The sequence below is a fragment of the Manacus vitellinus genome, unplaced genomic scaffold (assembly GCF_001715985.3).
Source record: "Manacus vitellinus isolate BGI_N305 unplaced genomic scaffold, ASM171598v3 scaffold_13_pilon, whole genome shotgun sequence".
In the NCBI taxonomy this organism is placed as follows: domain Eukaryota; kingdom Metazoa; phylum Chordata; class Aves; order Passeriformes; family Pipridae; genus Manacus; species Manacus vitellinus.
In genome coordinates, this window is record NW_021938999.1 from 7042830 (window position 1) to 7060612 (window position 17783).

General features: G+C 37.1%; 1 protein-coding gene across 6 annotated transcripts in view; it reads right to left on the minus strand.

Annotated features, from left to right (window-relative positions):
• Nucleotides 1–17783, minus strand: part of TAFA5 (TAFA chemokine like family member 5) — a 426158-nt gene that overhangs the window by 57982 nt on the left and 350393 nt on the right. For 5 of the 6 annotated variants that reach the window (XR_003915586.1, XM_029958100.1, XM_029958099.1 and 2 more), the window contains one exon: nt 16181–16308. Coding sequence is in view for 4 of the 6 variants with exons in the window: in XM_029958100.1 (XP_029813960.1) it covers nt 16181–16308 (128 nt within the window). In the remaining 2 variants the exon portion in view is untranslated. Of the gene's footprint in view, nt 1–11794; nt 11915–16180; nt 16309–17783 lie in introns of all 6 variants that reach the window. The other variant, XR_003915585.1, reaches the window with a different exon arrangement.

Here is a 17783-nt window from a genome sequence, read left to right on the forward strand (position 1 = left end):
GTACATGATCACTTCTGCTTCACTTGCTGGTTTCTCTGGAAGCACTGTCCACACATAACAGCCAAGTCTTCTAGGACTGGATCACTGTATAGGTCAGACCCAGCTGTGAGGAGCAGAGGTTGGATAACCCTGAGCCTCACAGGTGCCCTCATGCACAGAAATATATAGTTATAGACAAAGATCTGTATTACCCTGGAGAAAAGAAGGCTCAGGGGAGACCTTATCATTCTGTGCAACTACCTGAAAGCAGATTGTAGCCACGTGGGGGTCAGTCTCTTTTTCCAAGTCATAGGATAAGAGGAAATGGCCTCAGGTTGCCACTGACGGGGCAGGGATGATGTGTGTGTTAGACTGAATACTAAGTAAAATTTCTTCACCAAAAATGTCAAGCACTGTAACGGGCTGCCTGGGGAAAATGCGGAGTTACCAGACTTGAAGGTATTTAAATGTGGCACTTGGGGATATGGTTTAGTGGTTGACTTGGCAGTATTAGGTAAATGGTTGGACTCAATGATCTTAAAGGTCTGTTCCAACCAAAATGATTCTATGAATGTATCATTGTTGTCATAATAATTGTTTACCCTTGCATTTATAAGTAGGCACAAAACTATCCCTGAAAAGTAAATCTCATCTTGTGAGAAGCTTTATTTGGAAACATTCTCGTGTCTGAATATGAATTAGTGGACTATTGAAATAATGTACAGAGAATTCAATGCAATTTTATTAATGCAACATGCTGACAACTGAGAACTTGTACCAAGAATTCATACTTGATGCTGTAGTCAATACAGTACAGTATGTCTTCAGTCTTGATGATGCTAGCAAAAATTTCACAACCTGTACATGATTTGTGAGTACAGCTTGACTGGATCAAGGTCTCATTAAAAGCAAAACAAAACAAAACAAGCAAACAAGTTAAAATAAAAAGAAGAAGGAAAAAAAACCCATAAAAAATAGAAGGAATTACTGAATTATTTATAGAACTCTTGGGAGTTTTGTTATATCTTTCCAGTGCATCATTTTGTCAGCAAAGCTGTAACAACTTCAGCCTTAAAAAACATATGATATGTACAAAATCAATCAATAAAAATCAGTCTGAAAACATCAACAATAACATGTTAACCTTATTACTTAAGACTCCTAACCTGGTTTCTGATAGTGAGGTTTATTAGTCCCTTCTCAAACTATTAGCTTTTCAGTCTGTGAACCACAGAATCATAGACTGTTAAGGAATGGACCTTAAAGATCATCTTTGCCAACCCCCCCTTGCCATGGGCAGGGACACCTCCTATGAGACCAGGTTGCTTAAGGCCTTATCCAACCTGGCTTTGAACACTACCAGGGCTGGAGCATCCACAACCTCCCTGGGCAACCTGTTCCAGAGTCTAACCACTGTCATAGTAAAAAAGTTTTTCCTGAAATCTAACCTAAATTTCTCCTCTTTCAAGTTGTACCTATTACTCCTTGTCCTATCCCTACAGTTCCTGATGAAGAATCCCATTCCAGCTTCCCAATAGGCCCCTTCAGATACTGGAAGGTTGTTATGTCTCCACACAACCTTCTCTTCTCCAGACTGAACAGCCACAATTTTCTCAGCCTGTCTTCATAGGGCAGGTGCTCCAGTCCTCTTGTCAACTTTGTGGCCCTTCTCTGGACTTGCCCCATGTCCTTCTTATGTTGGGGACATCAGAACTGTATGCAGCACTCCAGGTGGGGTCTCACAAGAGCAGAGCAGAGCAGGAGAATCACCTTCTTCAACCTGCTGGCCACACTCCTGATGCAGCCCAGCATTTCATTGGCTTTCTGGTCTGCAAGCTCACACTGCCGGCTCATGTCCAGCTCATGTTGAGTTTTTCCTCAACCATCACCCCTAAGTCTTTCTTCACAGGGCTGCTCTCAATTACATTGCTGCCTAACCTGTAGGTGTGCCTGGGATTGCCACGACCCAGGTGTAGGACCTTGCACTTCACTTTGTTGACCTTCATGAACTTGGCATTGGCCCACCTCTCAAGCCTGTCAAGGTACTCTGGATGACATCCCTTCCCTCCAGCTGCACCCACAGCTTGGTGCCATCAGCAAATGAGCCCAGGGTGCCCTCGATCTCACTGTGTCACCAACAAAGATGTTGAACAGTATTGGCACCGGTACCGACCCCTGAGGGACACCACTTGTCACTGGTCTCCACGTGGGCAATGAGCCATTGACCACAACTGTCTGCATGCAGCCCTCCAGCCAGTCCTTTATCCACTGAGTGGTCCATCCATCAAATCCTTGTCTCTCCAATTTGGAGACAAGGATGTTGTGTGGGACAGTGACAAACGCTTTGCAGAAGTCCAGGTAGACAATGTCAGTTGCTCTGCCCCTGTCCACCAACGCTGTGTCCCCATCATAGAAGGTCACCAAATTTTCAGGCATAATTTCCCCTTTGTAAAGTCATGTTGGCTGATCCCAATCACCTCTTTGTTTTCCATGTGCCTTAGCATAGTTTCCAGGAGAAACTGATCCATAATCTTGCCTGCAGAGACGTGAGACTGAACTGGTCTGCAGTTTCCCAGGTCTTTCACTTCACTTTTTTAAACACAGGAGTTATATTTCCCTTTTTCCAGTCATTGGGGACTTCCACACTTTATTGCCATATTTGACTGCCACAATTTTTCAAAAATGATGGACAGGGACTTAGCCATTACGTCTGCCAGCTCCCTCAGGACTCATGGATGAATGTCATCCGGTTCCTCCCATGTGCTTGTTCACATTCAGGTTCCTTAGATGGTCTCAGACCTGATCCTCTCCTACAGTGGGCTTGGAGTCTTCATTCTCTGAGTCCCTGTATTTGGCTTTCTTGACTTCGGTGGCATGGCTGGAGCACTTCCCATTGAAGACTGAGGCACAGAAGTTGTTGAGAAACTCAGCTTTCTGTTTGTCCAAGGTAGCCAGGTCTCCCGTTTCCTTCCAGAGAGGGCCAACACTATCCTTAGTCTTTATCTTGCTTGCAACATATTTATAGAAGCCCTTCCAATTATTCTTGATATCCCTAGCCTGCAAATGAGTGTGGCTTTGTGTCTTTTTTTTTTCTCTGTTTTATTCAGATTATTTGATTTTGGATAAGTTTTATAACACTGTAATGAAGATTTCCTTCAAAAGTCATATAAACCCTGCTGTGCAGACATTTTACTTTTTACAACCTACTTACAACACTCTTCTAAGCTATGGTGCCAAATTTTTATGCAATATTCGGTTTCATGGCAGAATTCTTTGTATGAATACAGACATTTATATGGCAGATGTTTTGTGTGTGTCTATTTTTTGTTTTCCTTTCAAAAATTGTGTTATGTCTATGCAAATTCCCTACACTTCAATAATTTTAAGAGCTGACAAATATGCTCAGTACTGTATCTTCCAATATGAATAACACTCAAATATAGACTGCTTTGTCAGCAACATCTGCAACACTTTGGGAGATGCTCCAAAATTTGTTTCATTTTAAAGTTCATTAATTTGACACATTAAAATATAAATACATTATAAAATCATGCATTTCTAGCTTTCATTAAAATGTTTATATTGCAGAGAATGTGATTTTATCAGTTCCCTTTATTTCTTTCAAGTCACCATTAAAAAAGACAACCATTCTTTTATTAACCTTAAGACTTTTACTGCAGATGTTGAATCAAAAACAAATAAAAGCTTGGCACAAAGAACACAGTAAGAGGACATTTTGGCCTAGTTCTATTTTGATGTTCCTAAATGAAAGCTAAAATATTACTTCTAGGGGATAGAATGGGAGTGGATTTCTGTATTACTAAGTATATATATTGCTCTCATTCAGATGACAACCCATCAGAACAGTGTGACTACTTCAGCAATGCAGGTAGAGACATTTTCACGCTCCCTTGAGCAGAACACCTGCATAGCATGCTACCAGAGAACTCTTGGTTTGACCAGCTAATGCAATTTTAAACATCTGCCAGTGGTCTCATATTTTTTACCATTTATTAAGACAGAAAAAGAGACTATTGATGAAACACAGCCATTTGAAAAAGTATTTATATTGTAATTAGAGGACCTACTATCATTATTATATAAACAAATTAATTCTTCATGTTATACAATTGATTTCAGTAGAGTTAGTTACATCAAGAATGAGAAGAAAGCAGCAGTTCATAAAGGAAAAACAAAGACGAAAGGCATGATATTTAATGTAACAAAGCCTACTGAAAATCAGATGATTCCCATATCTAAGAAGCACAAGTATGCACTTACTGAAATGAAGGCAAAAGCAATGCTGCTCTCCACGTCAAATTGTTTTCTGGAATGAGAGCCAGAGGGGATGATTTGCTTTAAAAACAAAGACATAAAACCTGACTATAAAGTAGGTATCAAACTTAAATGTTTGGAATCTTCCTCCCTCAAATGCATTTTGTATCACTGAACACACTTATGGCTGTGCTATACAGGCAAATCTGATCCTCTGGATTGCCTGCAATAGCCAAGATATCCACAGCCTCTGTTCAGATTCCCTAATGGCTCCAAACTCTTCTTTTTCCACAAAAAAGCACCTTACTAGGAAAATATTTCAGAAGTCAGCAAAAAATTCTGCAATGATCACTTGGCAAGTAACTTGAAAAGATAAGGCAATCCACCTAAAATCTTAGTTAGGCGATGAACATTCTAAACCTTCCAAAACCAATCTTTTAATGTGCATGTCTTTTAGAATTTATATTTATTAGGTATTTCTGAAGTTAGGATGAAACTAAAAATTTTTATTGGCAATGCAAACTTAGAGGTGTGTATTCTGAGGAGATGGACATCTATCTTTCTAAACTAAGGCCTTTCTATTATTCTCCAGATTTAGGCAGACAAGAATATTAAGTTTGGTTATCTCACCAGGAGGAATTAGGAAAGACGTGTCTGTACCTCAACCAAGGATGATGACAACAGGGCCATGTATAGCTTGTATATCAGTCTAGTAGTTAGACTAATCACCTAGGATGCATCTAGACCTATTTATGGCAAGTGAGATTGAATCTCCAGTTCCTGCATTCCAGGAAAATGCCATGATTACAAGGAAAATATCTCAAATCAGAATATTTTTTCACTCCTCTTTCAAAAATTAAACCACTGAGCAGCAAATCTTGAAGTCCCGTGGAGAACTGACAAGATAATTTGCCCAAGCCCAGTAACTGACACTCATCAGGGAACCAAACAGAGGATACAGAGCACTCTCCATGAAACATATATGCATTTTTATATTGACATTGGATAAAAAACATTCTGAAGAGATTTAATTGTCTTTTGGAGATATTAACCTGTCTACAAAGCCACTAAGGACAGAAATTTCAATGTCCTGGTGGAGGTTCAGATATACCCACTCCTCTGACTGGATAGTACAGCTGAGCACATTTGCTCAGGTCCTTGCTCAGACACTTAGGGTGTGCCCAGCTGTGCATTCCATTCAAAATTTGCAATTCTTAGAAAGAAATTTCATCATATAATTTATGTCCTAGTCCAAGTCCCAGGTGTGTCAAATCTCATAGACAAGTGAAAACTCTCATAATTGGCTTGTACCTGATCTTTCTCATGCTAGATTTGTGTGTCAAACATACAGAGGATGTTACAGCAGGATGTTCACTCTCCATTCAAAGCATCACTGCACACCTCTCAGCTGCAGTAATCCCTATACCTTAGGTAGTACCATCACTAACTTAGACTGCTAAATGTACCTTCAGTTGTATGACTCATTTCAGATGAAAGGCAAGAATTTACCTCAGAAGTCTGCAAAATACTATCCTTCATTAAAATCTATCAGTGATTAGGCATAATAAACGTGACAAATCAACCTCACCCCATCTAGCCTTAAGTGTTTTTCAGATGGGTGACAAATCACCTACAAGGGCTATCGAGGGAGAAAGGATTCGGAAGGCTACCTCTACTGTTATAAGAATTAAGTATCAGTCCTCCCATAACCCTGACAACTTTTTCTTTCTGTTTACATATTTGACACTGCCACACCACAGATTGTATAACTATTTTGTGGCTAGAACAATTCTAAAATTGTTCTGTAAGGGAAAAATCGCTGCCAAAAGAGATTCTCAGGACATTAGGGAGAAAAAGGAAAAGAGGTAGGAATAAAAAGAAAAAGAACAAAAGAGAAAAGAATATTTTTAAAAAAGTAAATATAGAGAGGCTACCTTTAAAATCCCTGCTCCAGAGAAGCACAACATTCTCCACACTTTAGGATATGGACTTTCAAACATCTTATCCCTTTCATGAAGGGGTACACCAGTATATGTCATATGAGGGATGTATTTAATGCAATTGTCTTTACTTCAGAGGTAACTTTCAGAATTCTTTGGTAAGTGCAAATGGGGAAGAATAGCAGTGCTGTCTGAAAAAAAAACTAACTAGGTATCCAGCAGCAGTTGTGATGGCACAAAAGGCATTGGAACTATGTAATAAAGGCAGACGGAACCCACAGATATTGGCCTAGAAAAATTTAAACTGCTCTGTGTCTCTGTATCCTTGTTATTCTAAGTTGATCTGCAGTATCACAATCAGAAGTTGATGTGGCTGAAAGACAACCTGGGAAAAAGTGGTGCCTGTTTGGCATCCCAGACATTTCCACAAGCATTAGGGTCTGACCAAAATAGAGGTCAGACATATACAGCCAGAATAGGTTGGGAGAATAGGTCTGGAGTAGTTTGGATTTAGATTGGTTTAGGCTACCATGAAGCTGCACTGTCAGTTGAAAGAAAAGGTCTTATTCTATATTTTGCTGACTGATTTTACTGTCCCACTCTTGCCTGGCTTTATTTGGATTAAGGAGTAGTCAGTTTTGTTCACTTCCAAACTCCTGTCTCTGCCATGTAATGAGATTGCTAAGGTCTAATGAAAAGCAGGAACAGCCCCAGCTTTGGGCTATCCCTTTCCCACGACTCTGTAAACTGAGTTGTCTTTCTGCATACCCCACCATGCTTATATGCAAGTGAACAAAAGGAGTAGCTGAGAACAAAGCCTCACAGGCAGGAGTTAACTAGATCAAAAAACTGGCAACCTCATCCTTTAGGTCTGCCACCAAGGTAAAGAAACTTATGTGCAGACATAATACTACTGAGTATTGCTATTCCAAATGGTTACTGAAAATATAGCAGGGAAACACTGGAAAACAGAAATGTCTGTTATGTGTCTACCTTTCACAGATTTTCAATAACACTTAAGAGCTTAACATCTTTTATCCTTTTGAAACCATTCTTAATAAAATAACATTAGACCTTTCTCAAGTCTGTCACTTCCTGGGCCACCTCGACCTAGATCAATACACTCCTGTTAAGTGTTATTATGCACTGTTCACAGGTCCTCCATCAGCATCTTGTTGAAATGACAGTTTTCAATGTGACATGCCTTTCTGAATTCATTTTCGAGTATGGTTTTAAGAAATAATGTGTCAAATGTATTATAAAAATCCCTGAACTATAACCTTTTTCATTTTCTTTATTCATTGCCTGTTTTGCTCAGTCCAAGAATTCTAGCTTGCTTTGCATGATTTAACAGAAATCTTTGGGGATATTCTTAAAAATGAAAATGTTCCAAAATGGATATACATGTGCAACAACTTCATCTTCTAACACCTGTGGCATGAACACTTTCATTGTGTGAAACTGGTGTGCAACAACTTTAGTATTTTTAAATTCTCGATGTTGATCCAACATACCAGCTCCCAGCCTTCATAATTTTACACTACGTGCCCAGAAAATACACGATTTAATCTATATACTCAAGTTCTCTGTTGCCTTTTCCAGCTTTCTTCCCTGTTTGCATTTCATTTTTTTTGCATTTGCATTTTTTTTTTCAAATCTACTTTTCTTCCACATTCACAATGTATCCTGCAGTACCCTTTAGTTCAACTACATGGCATACAGCATCTATTGAATCACTTCTTACAAACAGTGTGTTGTGCTACTTACAGTACAAAATTGCACAAGTTATCTTCATGTTTGTTTCCTCCGATAGACTCTTTCCAGTCACTTCTTAAATGAAAATTGATTTTCTCATATTCATGCAAGAAATCAGAACCTTCAGACAATATCAATCTATAATGAAACATATATGGTAGGAGTGGGCAGCACTGTATCAAATTGTCTGGTTTAGAAGATGAGGAATGAGATTTAGTTGCTTAACACAACTAATGAACTAGCATTTTCTGCATGTCACTCAGCTGCCGCCCCACAAAGGCACTGGTCTACAGGTTCTGTGTCACGTATCCTCACCCTATGATAGATGCCTTCAATACCCTTAAGTATCTGAATGCACTAAAATGATAAGTTGAAAAAACTAAATCGGATTTGGAATGTCTATCTGTTATGCTAAGAATTGTCAAACAAAAAAAGACCCAATATTACCACTACTAATATAAACTTGCTTATTTCTTAGGCCAGTTATGATGCTATTTCAGTATTTGGAAAGGTTTACCTAAATGTGAATGGTGATTAAAGCGCTAAGCAATAATACTGAAATCTATTATTAGCCTCTTCACACTTTGATGGGCCTGCTATTTTGCCATGCAGATAACTGAATCTGTGAACTATGTCCTGATACTTCAATTTTTAAAATGTAGGTTCTTTTCTTGGTTTTGAGGATATTGATGAGAATTTTACCCCATAAAAACCCATAATTTTTACTGGTATACTGGAAAATTATAGAATTTGGAAAGAATTTAAAATTCAACTTTTTTTTTTTTTTAATTAGGACCAACATAACAATTTAGTCATTCCTTAAAATGCAGCTTTTAAAGTCTGGGATACACTTGAATGTTCTTAGATGTCCCTAATTTATTGGGTAGGTTTGCACTATGACATAGTGGTCAATGAACTCACCAAGTTGCATATGTGGTTTTATTTACATTTCAGAATTCTACTTTCAAAGTATAGAAAAGAATAAAAACAACCTACCAATTTTTTGCTTGGCTTTTTTACTGAAACGAGAATTTGTTCCACAAAACCACGAAATAGATGATTGGAAACTTAATATTATTGCCTTGGGTAGAATCAGCTTTTGTTACTTACTGAAAGTGACAGTTCAGACCTCAAGACAGATCAGAATGTAGCTCATTTTACAATGAACTAACTGGTTTTAAATATAGATTAATCCATATCATAAAGAAAAACTATAGTTTCTAAGCATTAAACAGAAACCAGTTTTTCTCACTGAATCTGAAACTTCCCTGTCCTTAAGTAAGCATTGTAAGATTGGACTGAATGCTAGAAGCAAATTCCAAACATGAAATAAGAAAAAGGAATCCTGAAAGAAATTATATATCTGTAAAGCTTATCTATCTGAAAAGTGATTTTAATTATTTGCACAGGAATTGTAATATCTTTAAAATAGCCCATGCAGAAATAGGTATTCATATTTTCTGTAACTTTGTAAAGACAAATAAAAATGGAGATATTATAAGTTCCCATTATAACTGGAAAATACATGTTCTGAAAGTGAAGAAAAACTCCTATATCCCCTATTTTCTTCAAAGGAATCATTTGAGAAGGTAACAAATTATGATTTCAACTTCCCCTGCCATTTTACTGTACATTATTCTTGGAATAAAATTGTGATCTTTTCAGGTAGTGTGAATCACTGAACATTAGTAGAGCCAGTATTCAGTATTCAGGACAGAGGAAGGCACCTTATATCTTTAAGGTAGTTCTTCAAGTATCTGACAACTCCTTTCAACATAAAGTCTACAAAAGTCGCAAAACCTTTGCTAGTATTTTGGCTTAGGACATGAAGATCAGTTATTTGAACAAAGAAGTGCATTTTGATAAGGATGATGAAAAATAGAATGTGCAGATTTCAATACATTCGTATGACAAAGAAGTGCACAGCTTACAAAATAGGAATAGCATGGTGCCTTCATGAGGGGTTTCAGCATCATGAGAATTTTATTTTAATTTAGTTTCCCCAGTGCATGAAGTCCCTAAAATATGGGGTCATGAAGACCATCCCACCACTCTGCTTGTAAGTTGTCTCAAGCTACTGTTTTTTTCTAACACAGGATTTCGAAACTTAACTTTTAACCTCTCTGAGACTTAAGACATCCAATTTCCATACTAACTTGCTTGGAAATTAATGGAAAGCAATTTAGTTTTAGTACTGCAATCATGACCCATTTGTAAATTATGATACCTTTTGTGAACAATGAGTAGTGGAAACTGTTCAAAGCCTAAAAATCTCTTGTAAGGCATGCAAATAAACAACAGGCTGAATTTAGGTCTTGGGGTACAGATCTATAGAGTGCACACTGAAGCACATGGCTGTGATATGGTAAGAACTGGCATTTTGTCTCGTAATCAAAGCTATTTCTGCTGAGAAGAACATCAAATTAATGACAAAATATTAGAAGGCTCAGCTAAACCACTGGACAATGACTAGGGCTGATCCTGTAGATATGCAGTTACACTAGAATGAGATGTTAATTATAAGTAACCTAGTTTTGGTAGTTCATATGTACAGTCATAAATAGAAATATCATGACTTCTTTGATCTTAACATATCTGCCAAAGACATTCTGCAGAAGGTGTTCATGTTCTACCCTTTCTCGACTTGGTACATATATGTATATATAAGAGGTAGAATACATAAACGTTTTAACATTTGAAAGGTATTTCAGGCTAGCTTCCAGTTATGTGGTATGGCCTTGGAAAATTTTATTCAAATATCAATTTCAGAACCACACTACTGAGACCTGAGTTAGTTTTAAAGGACTGTGTGATGCATGATGCTTAGTGAAGCAATAGTCTCAGAGCTCATGAAACTCTAACTGGCTGACAGTAGGAGTTAAGAATAGAGATGATTCTTAGTGACAATAAGAAATTAAGAGTAAGTATGTCTGAGGATGACCTGAAAGAGTTAATGATCCATTTCACCACATAAATGCATTTGTGAGAGCCCTTTTTGCTGCTGCTAAGATCTCTCGCAAGGCAGTGCAGGCATGCCATCACAAAAAGAGACACACAAAAAAAGAGAAGACGTAGGCACTCACAATCATGCATGTTCATGGACTTTAAGCAAAGATGGTCCCATAGCTTAAATATAGCCAAAGATTCTGATTCCCCAACAGTTGGCCATGAATGATGGAAAATTCAGGATCATAATTGCCTGCTTGTTTTTAAAAGCCATTCTTTGGATTAGGATGAGGAGATACACCAGCCTCCTGAAAAGTAGCCTCTGTAGTCTTGGTCTGTATCTAGTGTTCCTGTTACAGTTAGGACAGTGAAGGAACTTAGTAGATGAACTGCTGACAAGTGGATTTATTGTATCTGTTTCATGAATTGACCACTTCTAACAAAGGGGAAGAGGGAAACTTAATTTGGTATGGCATGCATGCATTATCCCACTGCTCTATTTTGGTGCTGCCTGAAAGCTTATTTTGGTAGGTATTGTATCCCAGAAGGACACAGGACTAGAACTGGCGGGATATCAAAATACTTGCAAAATCAGCTTAATCAAACAAAATCAGCTGACCTGTGGAGATGTGAAATGCACATTTAGAAACACTCAGAGCTGAAATGCAGGTGAGGCTAAGTACAGGAATGCCAGAGTTATGTGGATACCTAACAACAACATGAATATCACCAATAAGGACATTTATAAATAACAGTGGCTTTTTTTAAAGTTACTCTGAATTTCAAAACCTCTAAAATGTTAAGTCAGGACTCCCAAATTCACTAAAGTATGGAACTAAGAATTGTTAATCTAATTTTTAATGCTGGGGAAACTGAGGCAGAGAGGTTCAGTGACTTACCCAAGGCCACAGAGGGAGTCACTGTCAGAGCCGGGATTAGAGCTCAGGAGTTTCTGGCTCCCAGTCCCAAGCTCAGACCAGTAGACCATGGCCTCAGGACATTTCCAGCTGGTCTTCAGTCTAAAAAAAAGTAAATTCTCAAGTATGTTACAAATATGTAACATATATATGTATATATTTATCTTTTTACCTTGAATGTAATGTTATGAATGAGAACACATTGCTCATAAGTCAGTGATGAGAAGCAAACCAGTATATTTTATCTATTTTATCATACATATGTGTACGATAAAGCTTTGCAGAAAAATCTTGATTTAAATTGCAGCCAATACAAATAGGTATTGTATTTTTCAGGGTAAGGAACAAATTTCCTTTCCAACCCAGCCAGCATGTCATTTATATTAATGGTAGGGAATGCTAAGTTGCTCTGTGTATAAGTAAACTCTATTAAGAAAGTCAGGTCCCTTGGTGAAGCTAGATCCTTAGTAAATTTTACCAGCTAAGCACTGAGCTCCATGTCAGAGTAATTACACCTTTTATCCACCGTGAGCTCTCTCTTAGCTTCTCCACATTCCTTAATTTCCCACTTCAGCTAATTTAGCAGTAAAATCACAAAGGTTTAAAAGGTTAGCTACCGAGAAACTGGTGCATGAATGTTCTGTTAAGCTCCATGCATTGAAATCACATTATGTAGACGAAGGAATTAATTAAGTAACAATTAGGTAGTGATGGATCATTGGCAACATATACACACTTTGGTGCTAAAAATTAATCTCCCCTGTAAAACCAATACATTGTGTATCTTCTCATCTATACACTAGGAAGTTTTATACTTGAAATATAAAATAGACAGGCCTTTCAGTAACATCTTTTAAAAAAAGGTATACCTCCTGGCACTACTTTAAAAAATCATATAGCGTAATTTTTGATAAATAATTGGAAGAGTAATAAGGATAGCAAAGGGAGAACAAATTTTAAGGCAGGAAATTTTAAAGTGACTGTAAGAACATTTGTCATATGAAAGTACTTATATGTTGAAATAGCTAACAATTGTGTAGTATTCTTTTGCTATCTTCTTTTACAAGTTCCCATATTGTTTCCATGTATTGACAGTCATCCTCTTAATACATAGATTGGCAGTTAGCCCAGTCAATCCTCAATTCTAAAAGCCTCTTAGCAGATGAAAAATCTTTGGTTCATTCACACCTTGTAGAAAGAACAACAGGGCAGAAGTGACATCCAGATCCATTTAGAATATACTTTGAGTCTGATTTTCCTTTGCCTTGCACCTTGTGTAGTCTTTTATGGTTGTGCAAAGAGAGCACAAGATGGATATAAAACACTGCTACCCATGTGAGGACAGAATTCTGATTTGGTTGCATTATTTCCAGAAGTGATCACAAAAAGTGCTAGGCAGCTGAAAAATCTGGTTCTGCATAGAAAGTGTAAACAATTTTGACACAAAATATAAAGTAACAGCAGCCCTTTCTAAACAATTTACAGAAATTGTGCTTTTGCTCTGCAGCAATGGGTAATTTTCATTTGTTGTTTGCTTGGAATTTTCATGGAAAAAATACTAAATGTTAAACTCATCTACAGAAAAGGATACCTATTTCTTCCTTTTTTTGTTAGAAATTTATTTAACTATGAGTCCTAAAGTATATTCTCACATAAAAGGAAACTCATGTCCTACATAAGATCTCTACTTGTCCTACCTTTCTACGTGCTGCTTTTAAGCTCAGTACTTAAAAGGCTGCACTTCTACACAACCTCCTGGAATCAATGCAAAAGCTGGTATTATCACAACAGCTGGTCTCAGTTCATCCAAGTTCAGTACTATTCTGGTTTTAGTAGGGGTGGCAAATTATTGTTTCAGCATTTACCAAACAGTGATATCTCTGCTATATGATCTACTACCAGTATGATAACACAAGACCAACTACCAAAAATATCTTTAAGATGCAAGCTATATCATCAGGAAAGGCCTGCAAATATAAAATTAACATATGTGCATAAATAAAATTTAGTTAAAAATCTAAGGACTTAACCTGGCTATTGCTGGAGATGTGGTCAAGAATTATTTCTACTTAATAACAATGTAAAGTAACTAATTCAATATGTCTGGGCATTTATTTCCCCATACTACCTGGTAGTTAATTTAATTTTCTTGCCCTTCCCAGTACACTTAAATACTATGCTAGGCCTGGTAACTCATGTATGTTGATTAGGAGCTGAAATAGAAATTATTTGACTGCATTAGCAGCTGTTGGTCTGAGAGAATTGCTACAGTAAATAGTGTCTCATGGTTTTGGTTAGAAATTTTTTTCTCTTTTAATCACAGTCATGCATTTGATGGAGTCATCCTAAGACATAGTTTCCAAATCTACTACTGTTGTCCAAAACTTACCCTTCAACCAAGTGGCTAAAGAACCTATTTTTTTTTTTTTTTTAATTCGTAATGTGTTATTAATACTGTATTATAGACTAGAGTTTCTTGTGGGTTTTTGTTCTTTTTTTTTTCTCTCTCCCCCTTCTGCATTCAGTGCTTCTATAAGTATTCTGAGTTGCTAGTCTGGTTTGACTGAAAAGTACTGTGTGTTTGTTGTGTGTCTGCATGTGTGATACCAACTGTTGAAAACTGCTTGATGTTAGATGAGGGCTTATGCTCAGAGCTGTTCTACAGTTGGCTCTCTGGCAGAATCTCTCCTCACCAATGACAATGATGTATCTGTGTGGGGAGTCTGTTTTATAATACTACACTTGCCATGGCCTTAATTTTACCAATGGGGCACGATTATGATTTCATTTACATTAATCAAATTCATGAGTCATTCTATTCATGTCAATAGCATTAAAGAGCTATACACACAAGTACAAGTTCAGAATCAGGCTTCTGGTGTTTAATCTGAAAGCATATCTGAATCACTTCATTAAAGACAGAAACTGAAGGATAGATCCTGTGCTTACTTTGCATTACTCAGTCATGCCATTAGCATAAAACATCAAATAAAGAACTAAAATGATGGCTGGCAACGTGTCACAGCACATGGGTTTTCCGTTTACCTCAGATACAGAAAAAAACCCCTAAATTAACAAGATTTAAGACTATATTCCAAGTATGACAAAGCTACCATATTAGATCTCCTTGCCCTTGAAAGCTGGCATTCATGTTAAAAAAGCAATTTCCTTCCATTGTTTTTTTATGTCACTTTTACATTACTTGAATGCAAAAGATTTAAAGGCAAACCATATCTAAGTAAGGCCTCAGAGACTGAGTTAAGTTTTATAGTCCTGTCCATAATGAATAATATATCTGGTAAATATAGAAGAATCAAAACAGAGACAATTCATAAAATTTGTTTTGTATCTCATAAAGCACAATCAAATCTTCCTTCTTTTTAAAAAGGGAAAATTACATTAATTTTCCAAAATACATGCATTCTAAAACAATAAAAGGTTTTATACTGCTATCTGTCTCCTGCTCAGACAGAGAAATTGTGCAGGGGATGATGGGTCTTAATTTAGTCCTCACTGATAAGTACTTTTAAGACTAAATATTCTTGAAATTGCACTTATTTAAATTACACTCAAGTTCCCTGTAAACCTAAAAAAAGATTATAAGGAGGGGAAATAATTTCAAGAGATCTAGCAAGCTATCAGAAAATTGCTCTATTATATCTCTTCAGATTTTTTCCATTTTTTAAGTCAAAGAACTACTGGCATTTGAGATCATTTTCTAGAAATCTGTTTGATATATTACAGGCCATAGAAACTATTACTGTCATATATACTTTCAGCTTCACTAAAAGCACATGCCCCAAGACACCCAATCAGAGAACTGAGGGGTTTATCAACAAACCAGGACTAAAAGAAAACTGGAAGAAGGGATCTTTTGCTATGTTTTCTGTAGGTCTCACTGAAAACTAAAGATCTGTGCAATTTGCTTTTCCAGTATAGTGGGAATAGCAAAAATATGTTCTCCGGAACTCCCAGTGAAAGCTTTCTTTTTGCCTTGCTAGACCATTGTTCAGTTTTACATCCTCCACTACCTCAGCATAAGAAAATTCATGTACAAGGAAGCAATAGGATACTGTCTTCAGGCTGGATACAAATGCTAGCTGGTGCCTTTTAAGAAAACCTTGATATGATTTCCACTCTTAGTAACCATTGGAATGACACAATTTCCCTTGTTATTCTTTCCAATCTTATCCTTTGTGATAACTTTGCTTTGTATTTCAGCATGCACACTTGAGGACACAGATTAATTATAAGGCAACAAGCTTTACATAACTGTGCTGAAAAACAATTAAAGTCTCATTTTTTGTTTTTCAATAAACTAAAGTGAATGGAAAAATTAGAGAAGTATAGAATCGAGAAGTGACCTACCGTGGTTGTCTTTATCCGTCCTCCTGGTTGCGTACAGGTCCAGCCTGATTTATTGATTAGCAAATCACAGCCTTCTCCTTCTAAACATGGAAGCATTTCACACCACTGTTTTGTTTTGATAATTCGTGCTATGGAACAGAAAAGGAAGAAGAAAAAACAAAACCAAAAACAATTGGCAGGAGAATTCATATTTCACTTATCTCTAAACACTTTCTCATTTGAGTTGTCTATTTTCATCATCTGATAATTCAGCAATAGGTTATCATGTAGACAGCTCTAGGCAATTTACAAACTTATTTACAACACCTGCTGTGCCAACAAATTTCATTTCAAACTTAAAAGCCAGCAATAAAACAAAAGACAGCTCTATTACTAAACAAAAGAACGTAGAAACTAGCTATTTTTCTTATTTCATGCTCCTTCCAATCAAGGAAACATTGCTGGAAGGGCTAACAACTGAAGCCTTACTGTCCTAAGTAATCATGGTAGCCTAAAAGTGACCCACAACGAGGATCCATTGTGTTAGACTCTCCTTAAACCTGAACAGACACTCCTTATTCTGATGTGCTCACAGTGTAAATAGACATGGTACATACAGTGTAAAGAGAAAAGCTATAATAAACAGTTAGAGAGGTCAACATAATCACAGCAGTTGTGAAACTCCATGATACTAGCAATGGTAGGGGTATAGTTAGGGGCAGAAACTAGGAACATAAGACGGAGAGGTGTTGAAGGAAGCAAAGGTTGAGAAATCATGGACAAGGCAATAATAAGCAGAGGGACAAGACAGGTGTAAACACCCTACTACAAGGGAAAAGAAGTCTAGTTAGGAAGGTCCTTAATTGAAAGATGGTGTGATATGTGTTTTATGTGTCCTCTTAATGCTTGTGTCTCTGGCAAGCTGGATCTGCAAAATTTCCTCTAAAGTCACACACAGCAAGTAGTCTGAAACAACAGAGCTCTAGCTGCAATAAAGCAGCTATAGAGTAGCAAAAGTATCTATAGTAGCTTAAGTAGCAAAGGAGTTATAGGGAGAAATTTTTCTTCAAGGCAGGGAGAAAAGGAGCTTTAATACTTGTAGATTTCCTTCTGGACTATAATATTACTTCTTTTGAGTTTATCTGTGTAGTACTACTTCTTTTGAGTTCACCTTTGTAGTATCTGAGTTCCCTCTCATAGAATAGTAAACAATATTAGTAACATCTAGTATTTTGTTATTCTTTCACTCTCCCCCAGCAGACAAAATTGTAGACTGAGGTGTTTGGGATGTTTTTCATAAAATACTTATACAGCGATACACGCCCTTGCAGAGTGCCATATACTCATGCTAAACAAGGTAAAGTCCACTAAACTAACTTTTACTCAGACTGTAAGGCTCACAATATGTATATCTTCAGTTCCTTCAGAGATCACCTCATCAATCCTTGGCTGGACTACAAGAAAGCTTCACCACTTCAATTTGTACATAAGTGTCCTAGGACTCAAGGCCAGACCTTGTTCCACATACAGAGACGCAGACCATGCCTCCCTCTGTGTTGATGTGGGACACTAATACACACAAAATGCCTTGAATAGTCATAAGTCCACCAAAAAGAGGACTACA